The 22,110-nt window shown below is 39.0% G+C and overlaps 1 protein-coding gene across 1 annotated transcript in view; it reads left to right on the top strand.

Moving 5' to 3' along the window:
* LOC129105522 (dihydropyridine-sensitive L-type skeletal muscle calcium channel subunit alpha-1-like) overlaps nucleotides 1-22,110 on the top strand; it is a 99,546-nt gene that overhangs the window by 32,151 nt on the left and 45,285 nt on the right. Inside the window, exons 18-28 of the mRNA XM_054616595.1 lie at nucleotides 8,465-8,594; nucleotides 8,739-8,798; nucleotides 9,978-10,084; nucleotides 10,250-10,337; nucleotides 10,424-10,531; nucleotides 10,639-10,691; nucleotides 14,022-14,168; nucleotides 14,368-14,569; nucleotides 15,849-16,007; nucleotides 17,730-17,840; nucleotides 21,174-21,257. Of these exons, the coding sequence (XP_054472570.1) occupies nucleotides 8,465-8,594; nucleotides 8,739-8,798; nucleotides 9,978-10,084; nucleotides 10,250-10,337; nucleotides 10,424-10,531; nucleotides 10,639-10,691; nucleotides 14,022-14,168; nucleotides 14,368-14,569; nucleotides 15,849-16,007; nucleotides 17,730-17,840; nucleotides 21,174-21,257 (1,249 nt within the window). The remainder of the gene's footprint in view (nucleotides 1-8,464; nucleotides 8,595-8,738; nucleotides 8,799-9,977; nucleotides 10,085-10,249; nucleotides 10,338-10,423; nucleotides 10,532-10,638; nucleotides 10,692-14,021; nucleotides 14,169-14,367; nucleotides 14,570-15,848; nucleotides 16,008-17,729; nucleotides 17,841-21,173; nucleotides 21,258-22,110) is intronic.

Below are 22,110 nucleotides of genomic sequence, written 5' to 3'. Positions count from 1 at the left end.
GAGGGGGGGAGACCCATGGTATCGATGGGATTCCTGTAGACTTCTACAAAGAGTTCTGAAGCAAGAGGGGTGAGGATCTTTGAACTGTTTATAATGAGAGTTTTAAAGACATGTTGCTGCCGCTAAGTTGTAGGAGAGCGGTTGTAACTCTTTTACCCAAAAAAGGAGATCTATAAGGGATCAAAAATTGTCGTCCTGTGTCTCTTCTCTGCTTGGACTATAAAATACTGTCCAAAGTGCTGGCAAACCGTCTGAGGGAGGTGATGGACCAAGTGATCCACCAAGACCAGACCTACTGTGTGCCTCGTAGGTCCATCCTGGACAATGTGGACAAGATATTTTGGACATTTCTAGTTCTTTGGGCATTAAAACTGGTCTCATTTGCTCTAGACCAGGAAAAGGCTTTTGACTGGGTTGAACACCTTTACTTCTGGAAGCCTCTGGAGAGTTTCGGCCTCAGCCCAGATCGCATAGCTATGATCAAGGTTTTGTAGCAAGACATTGAGAGTGTATTGAAAATAAATGGAGGTCTTAGTGCAAATGTTAACTGGGAAAAAAGTGAAGCACTGTCAGTGGGGAGCAGGAGGGGGGGTCTACCCAGTCTGACAGGGGGCTGACCTGGAAAAATGACGGGTTTAAGTATTTTGGAGTGTGACTCCGAAATTGGGTCAGCTGTAGCTCACGAGGTAGAGCGCTCGTCCTGCAACCACAAGGTTGGTGGTTTGAACCCTGGCCTCTACAGCCAACATGCCGAGGTGTCCTTGAACGAGACACCAAACCTCAAGTTGCTCCTTCTTAGCAGGGATGGGTTAAATGCAGAAGGGAAATTTTGTGTATATATGTATCTATATGCACATGACCATTAAAGCTGATATACATTCATATTCACATTCAAAATAAAGTCCATACAAACCTTCCATTAAAAAGAGAACTGCAGATTTAGAGTGGAGGATTTTACATGGTGCTTTTTCAGTCAATGCTTTTATCTCTGTTATTAACCCTTCTGTTTCAAGTCAGTGTCCATTTTGTGGGGCAGTGGAGACTATTTTTCACTGTTTTTATGAATGCAAAACACTATAGCCTTTTTAATGCGCTGCAGTTTGTTTTTAGACAGTTTGGTGAAACCTGGATTGACTACCTTCCTTTAAAGGGTCTGGAAATCAATCTTTCTCTATCTTTCTGTTTCTTCTCTCTCCCTCTCTTTCTATATATATATATATCTTTCTCTATCTTTCTATTTCTTTCTCTCTCTCTTTCTCTCTCTCTCTATATATATATATACAGCGGGTAAAATAAGTATTGAACACGTCACCATTTTTCTCAGTAAATATATTTCTAAAGGTGCTATTTACATGAAATTTTCACCAGATGATCAACCCGAGTAATCCATACATACAAAGAAAACCAAACAAATAAGTTCAGAAATTAAGTTATGTGTAATAAAATGGAATGACCCAGGGAAAAAGTATTGAACACATGAAGAAAGGGAGGTGCAAAAAGGCATGGAAAGCCAAGACACCAGCTGAAATCTATCAGTAATTAGAAAGCAATCCTGCCCCTTGTCATTGCAAATTAATATCAGCTGGTTCAGTTCCAACTGATGGCCTATAAAAAGGTGTCTCATTACCAAGGTGTCACACAAAAAACATCTCATGATGGGTAAAAGCAAAGAGCTCTCTCAAGACCTTCGCAACCTTATTGTTGCAAAACATACTGATGGCATTGGTTACAGAAGGATTTCTAAACTTCTGAATGTTCCAGTGAGCACTGTTGGGGTCATAATCCAGAAGTGGAAAGATAATAATTTCACCATAAACCGGCCACGACCAGGTGCTCCTCGCAAGATAGTGAAAAGGATTATTAGAAGAGTTGTCCAAGAGCCAAGGACCACTTTATTAGCAGGTGCAATTGTTTCAAAGAAAACAATAAGTAATGCACTCAACCGCCGTGGCCTGTATGCACGCTCACCACGCAAGACTCTGCTAAATGACTGTAATGTAATGTAATGTAAAGACTCCATTGCTGAAGAAAAAGCATGTTTAAAGTTTGCTGCACAACATTTAGACAAGCCTGTGAAATACTGGGAGAATATAGTCTGGTCAGATGAGACCAAAATTGAACTCTTTGGATGCCATAATACACACCATGTTTGGAGGTCAAATGGCACTGCACATTACCCCAAAAACACCATACCAACAGTGAAGTTTGGAGGTGGGAACATCATGGTGTGGGGCTGTTTTTCAGCATACGGCACTGGCAAACTTCATATAATTGAAGGAAGGATGAATGGAAAAATGTACCTAGACATTCTTGATAAAAATCTGCAGCCATCTACCAGGATGATTAAGATGAAACGAGGGTGGACATTTCAGCAAGACAATGATCCCAAACACACAGCCAAGGAAACTCTCAATTGGTTTCAGAGAAAGAAAATAAAGCTGCTAGAATGGCCCAGCCAATCACCTGACTTGAATCCAATAGAAAATCTATGGAAAGAACTAAAGATCAGAGTTCATAGAAGAGGCCCACGGAACCTTCAAGATTTGAAGACTGTTTGTGTGGAAGAATGGGCCAAAATCACACCTGAGCAATGCATGCGACTAGTTTCTCCCTACAGGAGGCGTCTTGAAGCTGTCATGACCAACAAAGGCTTTTGTACAAAGTATTAAATAAATCCCAGTAAGCGTGTTCAATACTTTTTCCCTGTGTCATTCCATTTTATTACTATAACTTAATTTCTGATCTTATTTGTTTTATTTTCTTTGTATGTACGGATTACTTGGGTCGTTACCGACATCTGGTGAAAATTTGTCCTCTCTCTCTCTCGCTTACTCTCTCTGTTTGTTTTTCAATTTATCTCTCTATCTCTGTTTGTTTTTCAATGTATCTCTCTCTCTCTCTTACTCTGTTTGTTTTTCAATGTATCTCTCTTTCTCTCTATCTCTCTCTTTCTCCCTCTGTTTATTTTTCAATTCCTCTCTCTTTCTCTCTCTCTATCTCTGTTTGTTTTTCAATTCATCTCTCTTTCTCTGTCTCTCTCTTTCTCTCTTTGTTTGTTTTTCAATTTCTCTCTCTCTCTCTCTCTCTGCAGAGAATTATGGCAGTGGTGGAGGAATTGCATCTCTGTCAGTGTCTTCCTGTCTCTACTGCCAATTGTTGGTCACTGAGCCTGTATTTGGTCAGGATCAGTCTCTGTTTTCTGTCTCTGACACAGTGCAGATATTTAGCCAATTTTATATTCTCTGTTTAGGGTCAAGTAACAATTAAGTCTTTGGCTTTTTGTTTCATTTCTCTAATATACAAAATATAGATCTTTTGACTAATTCATAATTAATTTTATTCTGTGTTGCTGTTTTGAATCAGTGCTGTTGGGAGCCTGGTTAGTTAGCTTCACCATCAGCTGACTGTTTTCAGGGTTCAGTTCCTGGGCGAGTATAGATTTTTTGGGCTTCTATTTAGATGTGTCCAAAATGTCATTGTCCGTTTCTGTATATTCACTAGCAATGGGAACTGTCCCATCTCTGCTTGGCAGGCATTGTTTGGTGTTTTTCTTTGAATGTTTAGGGTTCTTCAACATAATTCAGTGTGCAGGTTCTCTTTTGGATGTTTGTCCCATGAGTAATGCTCCAATCTATTGAGTGGCCTCAGATCTCACTTCCATTGACATTATCAAATATTTTTGTCCAGACTCTAATTGGAATGTTTATGTTGATTTTTAATGCATACATTGTCCTGCATGCTTTTTCTTTGAGTGTATTTATTGCCATTTTAAAATTCCCTCATACAGATATAGTCAGACCAGGGTAACTATATTTTTCAAGTGTTTCATTTGGCTGTCAAAGTTAAATGGTATTTGTTTTCAAGACATTTGGGTTTGTTTTGAAAGATCATGATTTAAAATTCTTTAAATTTACATCCAAGGCCCAGTTGACAGTGTTGGTCCAGGATGGTCAGGTGATGTTGAAGCCCAACTCTGGTTGGGGACAACATAATGATAACGTCATCTGCATATAGCGGGTATCTAATCTCTCTGTCTGAGAGTGTGAGGCCTGGAGCTGCTGAACGCTCCAACTGCTCTGCTAGTTCATGTATATACAGGTTGAATAATGTTGGACCAAGACAGCATCCTTGCTTTACACCGCGTTCTTGAGTAATTCTCTGTTCTTTGACTGTTCATTTTCACAGCATACTGGTTGTCACTGTACATACATTTGATTCGGTCATATATCTTACCATCTATTATCCTTCATGCAAAATGGAATCCAAATATTTTCCTATTGTTTGTAAATTAAAGTGTCTAAAGTGAATATATGATCGGAGGTTCTGTAATTTCAGAGCAAGCCAATTTGACATTTCCGAAGTATGTTTTTTGCTTGAATAAACACAAATAATATCCTGGAATTCAAGATACTACAGAATATTTCTCAAGGTTGCTGTCAAAACAGATCCCTCTGTAGTTATTTGGGTCTGATTTATTTACATTTTTTAAGATTGGGCTGATCAGCCCCTGGTTCCAGGAATCAGGAAAGCAGCCAGCAGTCAGCACCATGTTGAACAGTTTAACAGTTGCTGTTTGTAACTCAGGGGTACTGTTCTTCAGCATTTCATTACCCCCACACTTTTTTTGAATGTAGAGTTAGGAGTTTATCTGTTAACTCTTTTTGCAAAATTGGGTGGTCCAATGGATTTTGTTTTTCTTCCTCATACAAGGTTGTCTAACTTTGTTTTTATTAACATTTTATTTATATTCAGATCTACAAGTAGGATACTTTTGTAGAGGTCATTAAAGTAGATTTCCCAGATATCTACATCTTGTATTTTTAATTGTTTCGGTTTTGTTGGTTCTAAACTGTTCAACATGTCCCAGAACTGACCTCTACTGCGTTTTCAATTTCCTGAAGCGTTTGGTTAATGTGGTGGAATTTATTTTGTCTTATGGTTTGTTTGTACTGTTTTAAGGTTTCAAAGTATTCATGTTGAAGTGATGGGCCATGTTGGTTTCTTTGTTTTTGGTTTGATAGCTGTCTTAAGTGTTTCTCTTTTTTTACATTCACTGTCAAACCAGTTTTTTTGTTTACAGTTTTGAAAGAGACATACAGCGGGTAAAATAAGTATTGAACACGTCACCATTTTTCTAAGTAAATATATTTCTAAAGGTGCTATTGACATGAAATTTTCACCAGATGTCGGTAACAACCCAAGTAATCCATACATACAAAGAAAACAAAACAAATACGATCAGAAATTAAGTTATAGTAATAAAATGGGAACACAGGGAAAAAGAATTTGAACACGCCTACTGGAATTTATTTAATACTTCGTACAAAAGCCTCTGTTGGTATTGACAGCTTCAAGACGCCTCTTGTATGGAGAAACTAGTCGCATGCATTGCTCAGGTGTGATTTTGGCCCATTCTTCCACACAAACAGTCTTCAAATCTTGAAGGTTCCGTGGGCCTCTTCTATGAACTCTGAGCTTTAGTTCTTTCCATAGATTTTCTATTGGATTCAAGTCAGGTGATTGGCTGGGCCATTCCAGCAAACTTTAAAAGAGCTTCAACATGCTTTTTCTTCAGCAATGGAGTCTTGCGTGGTGAGCGTGCATACAGGCCACGGTGGTTGAGTGCATTTCTTCACTGCTAATGAAGTGGTCCTTGGCTCTTGGACAACTCTTCTGATAATCCTTTTCACTCCTCTGTCAGAAATCTTGCGAGGAGCACCTGGTCGTGGCCAGTTTATGGTGAAATTATTATCTTTCCACTTCTGGATTATGGCCCCAACAGTGCTCACTGGAACATTCAGAAGTTTAGAAATCCTTCTGTAACCAATGCCATCAGTATGTTTTGCAACAATAAGGTTGCAAAGGTCATGAGAGACCTTGGTAATGAGACACCTTTTTATAGGCCATCAGTTGGAACTGAACCAGGTGATATTAATTTGCACTGACAAGGGGCAGGATTGCTTTCTAATTACTGACAGATTTCAGATGGTGTCTTGGCTTTCCATGCCTTTTTGCACCTCCCTTTCTTCATGTGTTTAATACTTTTTCCCTGGGTCATTCCATTTTATTACACATAACTTAATTTCTGAACTTTTTTGTTTGGTTGTTTGGTTCTTTGTATGTATGGATTACTGGGGTTGTTACCGACATCTGGTTAAAATGTCATGTAAGTAGCACCTTTAGAAATATATTTACTGAGAAAAATGGTGACGTGTTCAATATTCAGTATATTTTGTATAGCCCAGAATCACAAATTACAAATTTGCCTCAGAGGGCTTTACAATCTGCACACATGCGACATCCTCTGTCCCGGAACCCTCATATCGGCACAGGAAAAACTCCCCTAAAAGACCCCTTTAAGAGGGAGAAAAAAGGAAGAAACCTATGGGAGAGCAACAGAGGAGGGATCCTTCTCCCAGGATGGACAGAATGCAATATATGTCATGTGTACAGAATGAACAGCATAACAGAGATACAACACATTCAATGTATATGACATAAATGATTCATATAATAAGAGTAGTAAGCAGAGTAACGAAGGAAAAAAACAATTAAGACTACTTATAATAACAGCAGCAATTATTATAGTAGAATTGTAATTATGAAATAGGGATAGTAATGTGATTAATAATAATAATCGAAGTAGCAGTGGGTGTCAGTCGGCTCACAGCAGGAGGCACGACTACGGTCCAGGTACCACAACGATTCATGCCCGAGTTCTTCACCAGTCGAAGCTGTATGGGAGAGTGGCAAAGAGAAAGCCACTGATGAAAAAAGCTCATATGAAATCTTGCCTGGAATTCGCCCAAAGGCATGTGGGAGACTCCAGGGTCAATTGGAAGAAGGTTCTTTGGTCTGATGAGACAAAAATTGAGCTTTTTGGCCATCAGACTAGACGCTATGTTTGGCGAACACCAAACACTGCACATCACCACAAACACACCACTTTCCACCGTGAAGCATTGGTGGTGTCAGCATCATGCTCTGGGGATGCTTCTCAGCAGCAGGCCCTGGAAGGCTTGTAAAGGTAGAGGGGAACACGAATGCAAAAAAATATCGCCAAATCCTGGAGGATAATCTGACTCATTCTGCAAGAGAACTAAGATCTATTTTCCAGCAAGACAACGACCCCAAGCATACAGCAAAAGCTACACAGAAATGGTTCAAAGACAACAAGGTGAAGGTTCTGGAGTGGCCAAGTCAAAGTCCAGATCTCAATACAATCGAGAATTTGTGGCTGGACTTGAAAAGAGCTGTTCACGCCCGATCCCCGAGCAACCTGACAGAGCTTGAGCTGTTTTGCAAGGAAGAATGGAGAAAAATCGCAGTGTCCAGATGTGCCAGCCTGATTGAGACATATCCACACAGACTCAGTGCTGTGATTGCAGCCAAAGGTGCATCTACTAAATACTCACCTGAAGGGGGTGAATATTTATGCAAACATTTACTTTACCTTATATATTTTTAATTAATTGACATTATTTTGTAAAAATCTGTTTTCCCTTTGATATTAAAGAGGTTTTTTTTGCAAATTCTTAGCCAAATTATACTGACCATGATTTCATGTATAAAAGCAACAAAAGGGTGGAACATCCACGGGGGTGAATGCTTTTTATAGGCATTGTATCTCTGTACCTCATGTTTGCAGCAGTCTGTTACAAAGGATGTGGATCATGTCTTTGATGGCTCCTTGTTCAGTCATTGTTATAGTGGATAGGAGAAGGGGAGGACTGGTCATCACAGATGCGTAGGTCATCTGTTGGTGATGGGGGGGTCTTCTGTAGCTGGGTGGAGCAGGAGGCTGGGATATAGGAAGGCGACAGAGTGCTGCTGGGGACGTTGTACCGCAGGGGGTTGGGAGGTAGAGTTCCTTTGACTTTCTTGTTGGTATCTGGGTGGTCTGTAGTTCCTGGGAGTAGCAGGGCAAGATAATATTACCTAAAGGAAACATATTTGAGGTTACAGAATTGGTGCAAGCACAGAACCTTGAGGAACTCTGTGACAAACTGGTGTGCATGGAGGATACATCATTTACACATACAAACTGGGATTTAACTGATAAACAGGACTTAAACCAGTTTAGTGCGGTTCCTTTAATGCCAATCAAATGTTCAGGTCTCTGTAAAATGATGTGATGGTCATTGGTGTCGAATATGACACTAAGGTCTAAAAGACAAGTCTTTTGTCTAATGTGAATTCAGAAGCTCATTGGTCATTTTCACCAGCATGTCTTTGGAACTTCCTGATCTTTTCTTGTTTAAGACAGTGTGTATTTCAGGAGGTCTACATTTAGTTCTTCTTTAAGTTGTCTTTATGCTCTGATAGTTAATCATGGCCTGGTTACAAGGGCAATGGATAGTACTACTCCTACAGCACAGTCACAATTTCCTAGAAGTTTTTGAAATGTATCCTTGCCTCCTGGAGGAATTTCACAAGTTCTTTTTATGTCCTTTAACTATTTCAGGTTCCGGAAGCTCTGCCATCGTATTATCAATGCAACTACTTTCACCAACATCATCCTCCTCTTCATCCTACTGTCATCTATTTCTTTAGCCGCTGAGGATCCCATTGACCCCATGTCCTTCAGGAACCAGGTGACAAGTACATTGTCTCTCCCACTGTTATTTAAATGTTTAAGTTGCATTGCGATTGAACAATTACAATTTTCATTAACATTGTCAGCATTAAGTATAGATATGATATTGTTATTGATATTACAAATAATGTGACATTTTTAGGTGTTGGCCTATGCTGATATAGTCTTCACTTCGGTGTTCACAGCGGAAATTGTGCTCAAGGTAATTACATGTACCAAAGTTAATGTTGTTGATACAGATGGGTGACAAATTAAAGAAAAAACCCAAAGAGGTGTGGAGAAACATAGTGACTCATGATGCTTTGTTACAGGTTATGGAGGCTCACTAAATTATGATGAAAATGATGTTAATCATTGGCTATGGACTTCTCAGTCACTTGATCTCAACAAAAATTACTCAACCTACTCTTTTGGAAGAATGATGTTCACCATTCAAATAAATTTCCACAGACTCTAAGGGTAGAGATACGCTTGCTTTTTGACCATCTGTTTGTGTACGCATCCCCTTACTTTCTGACTACTTACACAACCAAACAAGGCAGTGTTGTGCGCACACAAACACGTAGTTAAAAGCAACAATCTCTTGAGATTTGAGTTGCAACAGAATTTTTTTATACACTACATGTTGTGATGTCCTTTCATTTGCCACTTACATGGTTACAAATATAAGGAAGTACCTACATATGTCAAAACTTTCAGAATAACTTGCTGTAAAAGTTAAAGGACAGTTATGGCATTCACTGACATAAGCCACAATTACTTTGAATAACATAATTTAACATTAGATTCAATTTAGGATGCCACCCAATTTGGTAAATACAGGGAAAACATTAAAAAAATGAATCAGTTGATTCTCATCTCAGGGTTTTTATGGATTCTTGAGATGTTATGAGATATTAATTGAACTTTTAACTACACAACTACTAAACAGACAAGTAATAGAATAAAGGATACAAAATAATGAATAAGGGATGAATAAATTAATACAATGATGAAAGGTGTATAATTTATGGAGGAAATCAAACCACAAAGGATCGGTGACGATCTGTTTAATGTTAACCAATTCTGTTTAATGTTACCCAATTCAATTTGATGTTTGACGTTTATCAATTTAGTTAAGTTTCAATAGATTAATGCACCATTCAGCAGTTAAGAGTTTAAGATGCACCATGTAATATTTTGGCATTTCATATTATTTCTAATTAAATTGCAGCAGTCGGACTACGTTGTAGTTGGATTTAGATCATATCCCTCGGTCTGGTAACATTTTGCTTCGGCTTTCTCCCGTATTTGAAATTTATAAGCTATATGAAGTACCTACAGCAGGACATTTTTCTTACAGTTGTGGTGTTCATAATGGATAACAAGTATTATTTTTCAGATGACAACCTATGGTGCAATTCTTCACAAAGGGTCTTTCTGTCGGAACTCTTTCAACATCTTGGATCTTCTGGTGGTCAGTGTATCTCTCCTCTCAATGGGCATGGAGTAAGTGGAGACTAGAAATTTACCGACTGACCTCATACAAAGAGCTCTATTCTTTATCTTCATGTTGTTGCCATGTGCCATTATCACACTAGTAGAATAAGCAACAATATATTGCCATAAAATGAACATCAGTAAATACAGTGTGCCTCTGTTTATGTTCTCTAGATCCAGTGCCATATCTGTGGTGAAGATTCTCAGGGTGTTAAGGGTACTTCGGCCCCTGAGGGCCATCAACAGAGCAAAGGGACTCAAGGTATGAGTTTTCTATTGATAACGTTGCAGTTTTGAATGGCCCAATACTAGCCTGATGTCTCATCTATTATATCTCTGTCTTTGTAGCATGTCGTCCAGTGTGTGTTTGTTGCTGTTAAGACCATTGGAAATATTGTACTGGTCACCATGCTACTGGACTTCATGTTTGCCTGCATTGGAGTACAACTTTTCAAAGTGAGAAGACAAAGAAATAAAATGGAAAATTGTTGCTTAGCACTGTATTGGGTAATGTAAACATTTGTCTGTCTGCCTTCTCATGAAGACACTTCCTGTCTTCCCAGGGCAAGTTCTATGCCTGCACAGATCCTGACAAAATGACGGAGGAAACATGCAAGTAAGCACTTAATTGTGTTATTAGATCAGTGATGCTGTGTAATGTTTCTTTGGGCCTCAGTTTTTGATATTTTTAATCCTCTGTACAAAACTATTTGAAGGCAATGTAATTCACAGTGCTTTTAACTTCAATTAACTAAATTAGACAAAACATTCAGTCAACATAGCATATTAGACAAAATAATTTTTCATTTAAATTAGGAAAAGTTTACAATAGCTTTTACCAGGGCTTTTAACCGCACCTAAGGTTTTCATTAGTAGATAGAATTTGCTGTCAGACCAAAATGCCCTGCCACTGCATTTCAATGGTACAGCTGTACCATGATACTATACCCTACAATTATAAAATACCATGTGTAAACATTTCACTACCATTTCATTTAGTGAAACAACTACTTTACTATATTAAAGCTGCAAGCAGCGATGATCGGGCCCTCGCACTCTGCGCACGTCGGGGGTACTGGCGTGATGCTGTCTGATGTCTGTGACCATGGGACACCGCTCCCACGCTGGGCGTGGATGACCCACATCAATGAAAGTGGTCATAATGTGTTCTGACAGGGGACGGGGCTTATCCTCACCAATGCAACGAGAGTCTCTGCTGAGTGGAATGATATTTCAGACATGATAATACGACAAAATGGTTCATTTGTTAATACATTTTATTTATAGAGCACTTTTCAGAGTACTCAAAGACGCTTTACAGACATTTAAAATCATCATTAAGAGCTACACACTAAAAACTTAAAACTTAAAACACAGCATTAGTCAGACATTAAAAGCAGTTTTGAAGAGGTGAGTTTTGATTTCTGATTTGAACATTGAAAGATCATTGCAGTCTCGGATGTGTTTGGGGAGAGAGTTCCAGAGGGAGGGGGCAGCTATGGAGAAGGCTCTGTCGCCCCATGTCCGGTGCTTGGTCCTGACTGGCAGAGATAGGAGGGTGACATCAGAGGAGCGTAGCCGACGGGAGTGTGGTGATGGAGCAGATCGGTGAGGTAGGAGGGGGCCTGATTATGGAGGGCTTTGTGGGTGAGGAGCAGGACTTTATATTGGATCCGTTGTGGGACAGGAAGCCAGTGGAGATTCTGAAGAACAGGGGTGATGTGATCACGGGAGCGGGAGTGGGTGAGCAGACGAGCAGCAGAGTCCTGGATGTATTGGAGTTTATTTAGGACTTTGGTTGATGTGCCATGAAAAATGTTTTTTAGATGGAAAAAGGCAGTTATGAAAGGAGGCGGGGCAAACTTGTAGGGGGTGGGGATATTCCTCACCAATGAAACAGGGAGCATCTGCTCCTGACTATGCCTAAAGTCAGTGGTATAAAGTGAGAATAAAAAGGGGGATAAAACCGTTCCCTGTGGTGTTCCAGTTTTAGTAAAGACAGTGTCAGACAGTTTTTTATCAAGCCTGACAAACTGTGGTCGAGACAAAAGGCAAGACCCAAGCAATAGTTGAATTGTGCAGCTTAAAAGTCATATTTTTTTTTGCTTAAAGGTGGGGTTGGATTGTATTAAAAGCACTAGAGAAGTGGAAAAACATAATCCTAGCGAGATGGCAGATGTTACAAGATGGCTATAAAGACTGTGGAGCATAAAAAGTACACCCATCCTGTATGCAAACTGCAAGGTATCTTGGAAGACTGAGACCTGTCTATTTAGGTGACCCAGGACCACCCTTTAAAATGATGTGTGACGTCAGAGCTAAAGATCTAAGGTTAGTAAGACAACTACTCCTCACGTTGTTTTTCTTGGGAATTGGAACTAACCAAGAAGTTGTACACATTACTGGGATTTTTGATGAAGACAGAGACAAAGAAAAGATTGAACACAGCAGGTGTGCACAGAGATTCAGGGTGCGTGGATGGACACCATCAGGCCCTGCTGCCTTGTTAGCCTTAAGGCGCTTTAACTGCTGTTGAACCTCCTCAGCATTTGTTAGAAAGGCTGGGCTACAGTCCTTAGAACAGCACAGTGCAAGAGTAGAAAGGAGGCTCTCGTTAGATGCCAAATTTGAGTGCGATCTGGTCAACTGGCTAGGAGGAGTACATCAATGTATAAAACTTGTTATTTCCTTTTGCCAGTAGGTGCCGCTGTGACTCTGTGAAAATGTAGGCATGGAAAAGTGTTCAGACCTGGACCAGCATCATACCTAAGAAATTTTAGGCAGATTGGACAATGTACCTTGGAGTTACAACAACTTGTTGTTTCATGGAGATCAGCACGAAATGGGCGCCAAGCCACGTCAAGCTCGTTCCATGAGAAAGCAAATTTTGGGAACTTTTAATCATAAAGGTCTTTAGATTGTGCTGACCAAATTTGAAGTCAATCACATAAATTTTGTTCGTTAAAAGACGGCAAATTCACTAAATTCAAAATGGTAAAACATCTAGAAGGCGGAGCGCGTTGTTTATAGAGCAGATCGAACTGGATAAGTGTGTCAAATTTCAAATCAATCTTACATGTGAGGTGAGGGGTGTGGCCTGTGTAACTGCCGGGGGCCCTAGAGAGCATAGCAGAGCATTGGGACCCATAAAATATAAAATTTTTCACCGATCCTGATAAGCATGGCAAATTTGGTGAGTTTTCGAGTATGATAAAGCCCTATTCCGCCATTCTGCCATTCCGTGGCAGAAATACGTTGCTGGTGCTCTGGCCCTAATAATTATCTGAGCAATTTCAATAGGGCCTTCACGACATGACGGCAGTCCAAATCTAAGGATTTGCAGCTTCATATTGCTTAAGGCAAAGACTGTTGGGGGAGACTGTTGCTCAATGATAGAGCAGGGTCGTCCTTCACTCATAGGATTGGCTGTTCGATCTCTGACTCCGTTAGTCCTGTCGATGTGTCCTTGGGCAAGACACTATACCCCTTATTGCTTCCACTATGTATGAATGGTGTATGAATTTTGATTTGAATGAGTGTGAATGGGTGAATGATGACATGTAGTGGTCGGAAGACTAGAAAAGAGCTATACAAATACAAGTTAATTTACCATTTACAAGCAGCAAAGCCTAAAGCTTAAACTACAACATGTATTGGAAAAGTCATCAAATTAATATTTTAAATTTTAAATCTATATTTAAGCTCGATCCATTTTCTGTCACCAAGTACATATTACAGTAATTCAATTGATTATATTATTAGGAATGACCGTTATATAGCTGAAAAGTACTGATAAATGATTTGGTCTGTATGCCTGTAAAAGAGGTACTAAAAGTAATTGTATGTGGTATTCAAAATTAAACTTGGGAAACCCTGCAGAAATGCTGGTTATGGTGATCTTAACTGTAGCTCTGCCTTTCTGTCTTTCCCCTCCACTTTAATTCAGAGGCTGGTATATAAAGTACCAAGAAGGAGCACTTCATGAAATGGAGGTCCATAAGAGGGAATGGACCAACTCAGAACTAAACTTTGACAACATCCTCAATGGCATGCTGGCTCTCTTCACCATTTCTACCTTTGAAGGATGGCCAAAGTGAGTCATGATCTGTTTTGTTCCAATTGAAAGGTCTATTCATTTCAGGATTTATGGTTTAGAATTCAGCAGTATCTACCAACTGTATATATTGTTTAGTTAACGGTACATCTGCAATCCACTCTTAATTGATTCAGGGTATTTTCTATTGTCTGTCTGTATATTGCATGTGTGTGAATTTGTGTTTTACTTTTCCTAGGATACTATATAAAGCCATTGATTCAAACTTAGAGGATAAAGGCCCAATGTACAACAATCGAGTGGCCATCTCAATCTTCTTTATCATCTACCTCATCCTTATCGCCTTCTTCATGATGAATATATTTGTGGGCTTCGTCATTGTCACCTTCCAGGAGCAAGGGGAGCAGGAGTATAAGAACTGTGAGCTGGACAAAAACCAGGTAGGCCTATGTTGAAAATGACTTGAAATGAAAATGAAACTGATGTTGTGTCCGCTGTTCACATGCAACAAAACCAGCCCCTTCTTTTGCTGCCCCGTAGCGTATCGTCTCAGAGCAGCACACCAACAAATGCTAACAATGCTGTGGCCTGCAGTGGTACTCCTACAGACACTGCTAAATGCAGAACTACTTATTGGGCCACATTTGGAAGTTATATTTCTGGGGATTTTAACTTATTTTCCTTGAGTTTTTTAGCCTTCCATTTATATTTTATTTGCAAAGGTCCAATTTGTAGGGAGCCTTGTGGGTGTCAGTAAGAGAGTGCAAGAAAGATAAAAGAAAAAGTCTGCAACCCCATTCATAAATTGTTGGAATGAATTAAGAGAGCATGGGATAAAACAATTGTAATCTTAACATCATGTTTAAACTAACTATAAAGTAACAAATGTTTTTTTCCAGTAGTAAAATTCTATTTCTGTTTTTATCTACTACTACTAGTTGCACGCACATTGCATTCCATACACTGAACGGCAGGGACATGCACAGACATTTTCAGGGGCTGTTGCTTGAACTTGAAAAAGAACTGTGAAACGCTGAAGACAAAAACATACCTTTTGGGGTTCAATTTGGTGCGTTCTGGCCATGATTTTCATACCGAGTAAAGGCAACAATTTATGCATGAAAAAGTAGACAATAAAATAAAAACTTGCTTACTTTTTTAACTATACTGAATACTATATTGTTGTATCAAAATAAATAATAAATTATCTTTATCAACTTTGAAAGCAATTTTGCATCGAAAGGTTGCTTGAAAGAAGCAGGGTTAATGATTTGGGCTCCGGTTATTTTTTTCCCTGTCCTATTGATCAGTTCAGATTCACAGACCCAACAACAGTGGATCCTTGTAGGGTCTTCCAGCTCTGGCATGTCCTCGCTGAGCGTGGTCATACTGTGTCCCCTGACCAGATATGTAGTCCTAGCAAAAGCTTCACACAGACGTAAACCCTCACTAGGGAGGGTTGTAGCAGAATTTAAGATTGGACTTTCTCTTTCAGGGATGTCAAGAATCAAGGTTTTGATTTTAATAAAAAGTTTATGAGTCCTTTGCCAAAATAAATGTTTATATAAAATAAATCTAATATCATCTGAAAGGTTATTGTACAGTTGTATAGTTTCAAGCGCCTGACTTTGCTATTGGCCTCAAAAATCCATTGATTCATCACATACTAACTTTGTCTAAGCTCTGCATCTCCCTCCAACTTCTTTTTAACCCCTCTAGCGCCAGTGTGTGCAGTATGCTCTTAAGGCCCGACCACTTCGATGTTATATTCCCAAGAACCCCTACCAGTATAAGGTGTGGTACATCGTCACCTCCTGCTACTTTGAATACCTTATGTTCCTCCTTATTATGCTCAACACCATGTGCCTGGGAATGCAGGTATGAATACAACACACGTCACATACATATAACACACCTTTTGACTATTTATCTGTCTGTTTGTCTTATGGTGGGGATCAAAACTTGTTGTGTGGCAAAAAATGTATCATGTTGCTGATAGAGACAAGTGAGAGAGTAGAGAGGGGTTAAGGTTTTATGTGCTCCTGTCTGTTTGGACCACTGACTTAAATTGTAATAATATATAATTTCTCTGGATATTCGCCTCTCTGAGACCAGGGCCTGTTTTAAGCCCAGATGTGCAGACCTATTGTGTCATAAGCGTAATTAAAATGATTCTTCTATGATGATTTCAATGTGTAATAAACGGAACTTCAGAATAAATGTGCAGAATGATCAGGAATGGTGTGCGATGACTTTACTGCAAGATTCGCCTCACAGTTTGGTGAAAATGGCAACAAAAAAAATGTAAAGAATGGAGCTGAAAATCTCTTTTAAACTTGCTCTGACTTGTCTAAGAGTGGTGCATGTGTATCTGCCCTCCCTTATCCACTCCATCATGGGGCCATAATCACCATAGCAACCTGTTACTCAGCAGTCCCCTAGGCAGAAATGGACAAAGCTGACCATTTTTAATATGGGCCTTTTTGATGATTGGGATACGCACCAATCATTAGCAACAATTAAAATGTATCTGAAATGTTCTAGTTTCTCTCATACATGCTACAGCACCTCTATTCACCCTTTGTCTGTAACAGTTTGTTTTAACTTCTGTCTCTTTGAGACCATCCTACATGCATGATATCAGAAAAGTTTTTAAATTATCGGTTTGAGCAGTGTTTAAAGAAGACCCTTACTGCTTAACTCATTAGTAGTATGGGTGTTGTAGCATTATTGCTTGTAGCAGTTTGAATAAATAATATTGAATTAATATAAACATATGTAATAGTTAATAATAATTAAATTATGAATCATAAACCCATAAATTAGTATAAAAAGAATGATGGTACTCAACTTCTGCGATAAGAAATCATTACCATAAGTAAGATAATTTAACTTTAGATCAAATTTAGGACTCCACCCTATTTTGCGTTTTTGGCGTGAAGAGAGCTATAAAGACACTCAACTTTGGGCCCAGACTGACTCGCCATACTTTGACGTAGAAAAATGATTTGAAGTTTAAAACGTTAACAAAACTCTGGACTTTATTGGGCCAAATGGGCATATTTATAAATAGCACAGATTTCATGACATCAGAGTTTAAGTTTCAGGAAACCTTTTCAGATTTTATAATGTGGGTGTATTGGATGGAATCTTCAGACCTAGAGTGGTGATGTCATCGCCAGAGTGGAGAGGAGCCTCCAACTAAGCTATGTAAAAGCACTTTGCGCAAATGTTGGAAAATCTATAAAAGACACGGTAAACAGCATCCCAAATCAATACAAGTTTGACTGGTATTAGGGGATGCTATCAGGACTTGAGATGAGTATGTAAAGGATTTGCTCAAGCTCCAGTCTGATGAGACGCAACAAACCCCAAGCTACTTTTAGTCCAAACGTGAACAGGGCATAATAAACTTTAGGAAAAAGCTGTTAGTCAGCTGTGTTGTCCTGACCCAAATGCTGCTTTACCTCTTTCTAAATGACTTGTATGTTAGCTGGTGCTAATATACAAGTCATCTTAGCAGGTGCTAACATACAAGTACAATTACTCTACTCACTTTATATTCATCCAGTTTTCAATCTGTTCCTTTTTAACCCACAGCACTGTAACCAGTCAGACCACGTAACTTACCTGTCTGACATGCTGAACGTGATTTTCACTGTGCTCTTCACTGTGGAGATGGTCCTTAAACTTATGGCCTTCAAAGCAAAGGTGAGTCAAAACTCAACTTATTACATTTTCCGTAGAGCTATCTGAGGAAGAATCTTGCTGTGATCGATTCTTTCACTTCAATTCAATTTATTTTGTACAAGCCAAAATCACAAATTTGCCTCAGAGGGCTCTACAGTCTGTACACTCATTTTTCATCTTCATATCTTCATCTTACAGGAGTCATTCAGGCCACATGCAAATGTTTGTGAGTGTACCTCTTTTCACAGTTCTTATAGCAAAATGTATGTATTTTTGTTAGCCTTTTATCTTTTTTCCATTTCTTAATTACCTTTTATCATAAATCACTTTGAATAAATACATAGTACCTATTGTCATAGTCATTTTTCACTTTTGCTTGGTTGCAAAACTTCAGAAAGTGGGTTTTTGAGTAAGTCATCATTGACCTGTCTCTTTTTTTTCTTTTGAGTTGATATTTGGTGGGACTATGAACACACCATGATGGGTAGGGTATTGTGGCTTTGCTAACAATTTGGTTAAGGGATCTTTGCATAGCTACTGTAACCTTAGCATAATGGCTTCTAATTTGTAAGAGTGTTTGTTGGGAATTGAGGATGTGACCGATTAAATAGAAGCAATATGGGGAAAGCAATTACCTTTTTATCTAGAATGGAAAAAAACATTGCCTCCCGGCAACTCTAGAGGCGAGTCCAGCCACTCTCCAGGAGTTTGGTTTTAGAACCATTGCTATGCATGGAGGTGAGCCCAATTCAATTTAGTTGATACCATTCAACCTACCGCATCAGCTCAAGTTCTGTCCCCTCAAGAGAGGTGATGTTCCAGTCACCACTCACGTTCTAGTACACTTATTGTTTACTGTGTTGTGCCACAAATTGAAAACAATAAAGGTTTTAAGTCTAAGTCAACTCCTTGCTGGCCGATTCATTAAGGGTCAGTAAATCGCTCTTAGTCTGGCAGTACCCTGGGACAACTTTGTCTTCGTAGACCCTACCTGGAGCTTTTCCCCCTTTTCTCTCCACCGCACTAACAAGCCAGACACTCATACATGCAACAGCACAACAGTAAAAACATACAATGACAGACAACAGTACTCACTATTCAGCAAGGTCTGTTGTTTAAGGGGACTATGGGATCAGGCTTAAGTTAGGAGTGTTACAGTACACAGAAGTCATATCTTTTAAATTCAATTCAATTTATTTATATAGCATCAAATCATAACAGAAGTTATATCAAGACCTTTTTTTTAAAATAAAGAGCAAGTATAAATTGACAGAGAACCAACATTCCCCATGAGCAAGCACTGGGGCAACAGTGGCAAGGAAAAAACATCCCCTCTAACGCGTTGTGAACCTTGGGCAAAACCTGGCTCTGGGTGGGCGACCATGGTTGGGTTGAGATTGAGAGAGAGAGGCAGACAGAGACAGATAGGTATGGGTCACATCAGCCTCAATTTTAATAGTTGCCCACAGAAGCATTCACAAATATTTTGTGATATATTTACATCCGACTGCACCCGAGCCAAGAGTTGAAACATCCAAACATTGGTAGACAAGTCTGTAAAGATCTCCAAACGAATCCAAACACAGAAATACAGCAAGTGGATTGAAGGTTATATCCAAGATGTCAAGGAAAGACCATCAACAGGCAAACAAACATATAGTTATGCTAACGTTAGCCAACCTTCGCTAAATCTAGAGAGACAGCTAGTGTGATTCTTCGCCCATCTATCATATTACTAATATATCAAACTAATACAGGCTAATCATGGCTCCTTGGACAAAATAGTGAACTGAGCGAAGTGCGTTAACCTTTTACTGTCACTGTTTTTATCAAGTTAACCAAAGTTCGCTAACACTAACTTAGCTATATTTCTGTTTGCCAGGTAATAATTGTGTTTATCAGCCAAGGAGTTTAGTGTACTTGGATTCAGTCAAAGTTGAGGGTAGCACTATAGCAGTCATGGCAAAGTTAGAAATATCACCTCGCAAACATACACATAGGTAACATTAGCATTAGCAAACAATTGGTAGTTTTAGCAAGCTGTTATATCACTAATAAATCAAACTAATACAGGCTGGACATATCTCTTCTGAAAAATAGTAAATTGTAACATCGACACTGCAAGCCAAGGCATTGATTCTATGAAAACTTTAAACAGGCCCTATTATGCTATTTTCCGGGTGCATATTTTTTTATCTCAAGTTACAGTAACAACATGTTTACATGCGTTAATGCTCATAATCCTCCTTGCTTTTCTCATCCTGGCTGTCCTGCAGCACCTCTTTTCACCCTCTCTCTGAAATGCTCCGTTATAGCGTTTGCTCCTCCCTCCAGAAAGCAAAGTCTGCCCTGATTGGTCAGCTAGCCCGCTCTGTTGTGATTGGGCAACGTTTCACATTTCAAAAAACTCTCCCTCCAGAGAATAACAAATAAACAACAGGTCACAACAGGCTTCAAACCCAAGCTGCCTAGGTGTGAGAATGCACCATGGTGGATATGAGCTTCAGCTTTATTTTTCTTTCCTGTTTGAGTGCGGGCCAAACTAGCCGGAGAGTTTTACGTGACTTCCGTTACATTATCACCTCATAAAGTTACGGAATTGAAGGAGAGAATTCAATCGAGCAGTTTCAGGCAGCTCAGGAGCAGTGTTTCTGAGGGGAGGGTAAATCCTTTTAGGCGTGGACTTCAGGTTTTACACTCTACGGACCTTTTACATGTAAAGTGTTTTGTTGGAATTACATATCAATATCTTTGTGTGCACCGATATTTTATTTGTGTGTAGAGAATCATTTATATATATATATTACAAAATACATTTGTAAATCCTTCTGTGTGCATTCATTAATAGCGAGACTGATCTGTGAGAGAGAGAGAGAGAGAGAGAGAGAGAGAGAGCGAGAGATACATAGAGATGCACAGCAACAACATTAATAGCACAACAGCTAAACCTTTAATAGAAATAAGACTAATAACAGTAATAAAAGTGGCGGATATAATAGATTGTTAATATTAATAGCAGTAATAATTGCAATATTATGACTACAACTACTTATGTAGGCAACAGTGGATATAATAGAATGACATCATAATTATAGAGTTATAACATAGAAATATGACAAAGGTGATCATACTGATACTAGCAGTGGGTGTCAGGCAGGGCCACAGCAGCAAGTGGGATTTCAAACTTCATCACCCTGTTGATTTACAATGTGAACTGCATGGATATACCAATGTCCTACAAAAATGACCCTGGAAACATAGGCATTACCCTGTGTGCATAAATGCATCATGATGACTGACATCATGGTGAGTGACATTCAAAGAAACACATCAACTTATGTTATTTTCTCAAAGGGTTATTTTGGAGATCCCTGGAACGTCTTTGACTTTGTCATCGTCATTGGAAGTGTTGTGGACGTGATGCTGAGCGAAATTGATGTGAGTACCATTGCCTTTTTCTCTTTTTTTTCTTTTTGTCTCTGTCGCATGACTGTGGGTCAGTGGTAGAGTGGGTTGTTCTTCTTCAGAAGACTGGTGGTTCGATCCCTAGCTGCACTAGTCTATGTCGATGTGTCCTTGGGCATGACACTTAACCCAAAATTGCCCCTGAGGACTGTGCCATCAATATGTGAATGGGTGAATGACGTGCAGTGTTAGACAAGTACAAGTCTATTTACCATTTACACATACACACACAAACACATACCTAACATGTACTTTGATAATATGTTCACATATTGAAACATACAGCACATAAAACAAATTTAATTATTACGCATTTGGGGCATTGATTTTTACAATAATTTACAATAATTTATTTAACTGTACATACTTAGCCCCTTCTAACTACTTGGCTCATGCTGAGTGCAAGTGCAAGAAAGCCAGATTTAGCTAGAGAAAACGTACCCATTGTTACTCAGTCCTACAATGTTCCCTAAAAGTGGCCAGTGACAGAAACACTTTAAAAATAAAATGTAAGCACATTTTCATTAGAGGACGGTACTCTTGTTAATTAGCCATTATAAACAGTGAGTATTTAATAAGTGGAGCTAACTGTAGCTAACTGAACCAACAGCAACAAAATGACTTATATGGCACAAAACTCACTAATATATGGCAGAACATATCTGAACTGAAAATAGAAAAATGATGTGATGTCAATTTTAACATGCCTCAAATTATAAAACGTTATACCACAAAAATTGGACTAAGTGAGAAAATAAGGTCAGTTTAAACTGTATGTATGGATACTATACTAATTTATGTTATAACAAATAGTATAAAATTAAGA

Source organism: Anoplopoma fimbria, chromosome 17 (genome assembly GCF_027596085.1).
Source record: "Anoplopoma fimbria isolate UVic2021 breed Golden Eagle Sablefish chromosome 17, Afim_UVic_2022, whole genome shotgun sequence".
In the NCBI taxonomy this organism is placed as follows: Eukaryota; Metazoa; Chordata; class Actinopteri; order Perciformes; family Anoplopomatidae; genus Anoplopoma; species Anoplopoma fimbria.
Note: the sequence above shows the minus strand (reverse complement) of the source record. Positions and strands in the feature narration are given on the sequence as shown.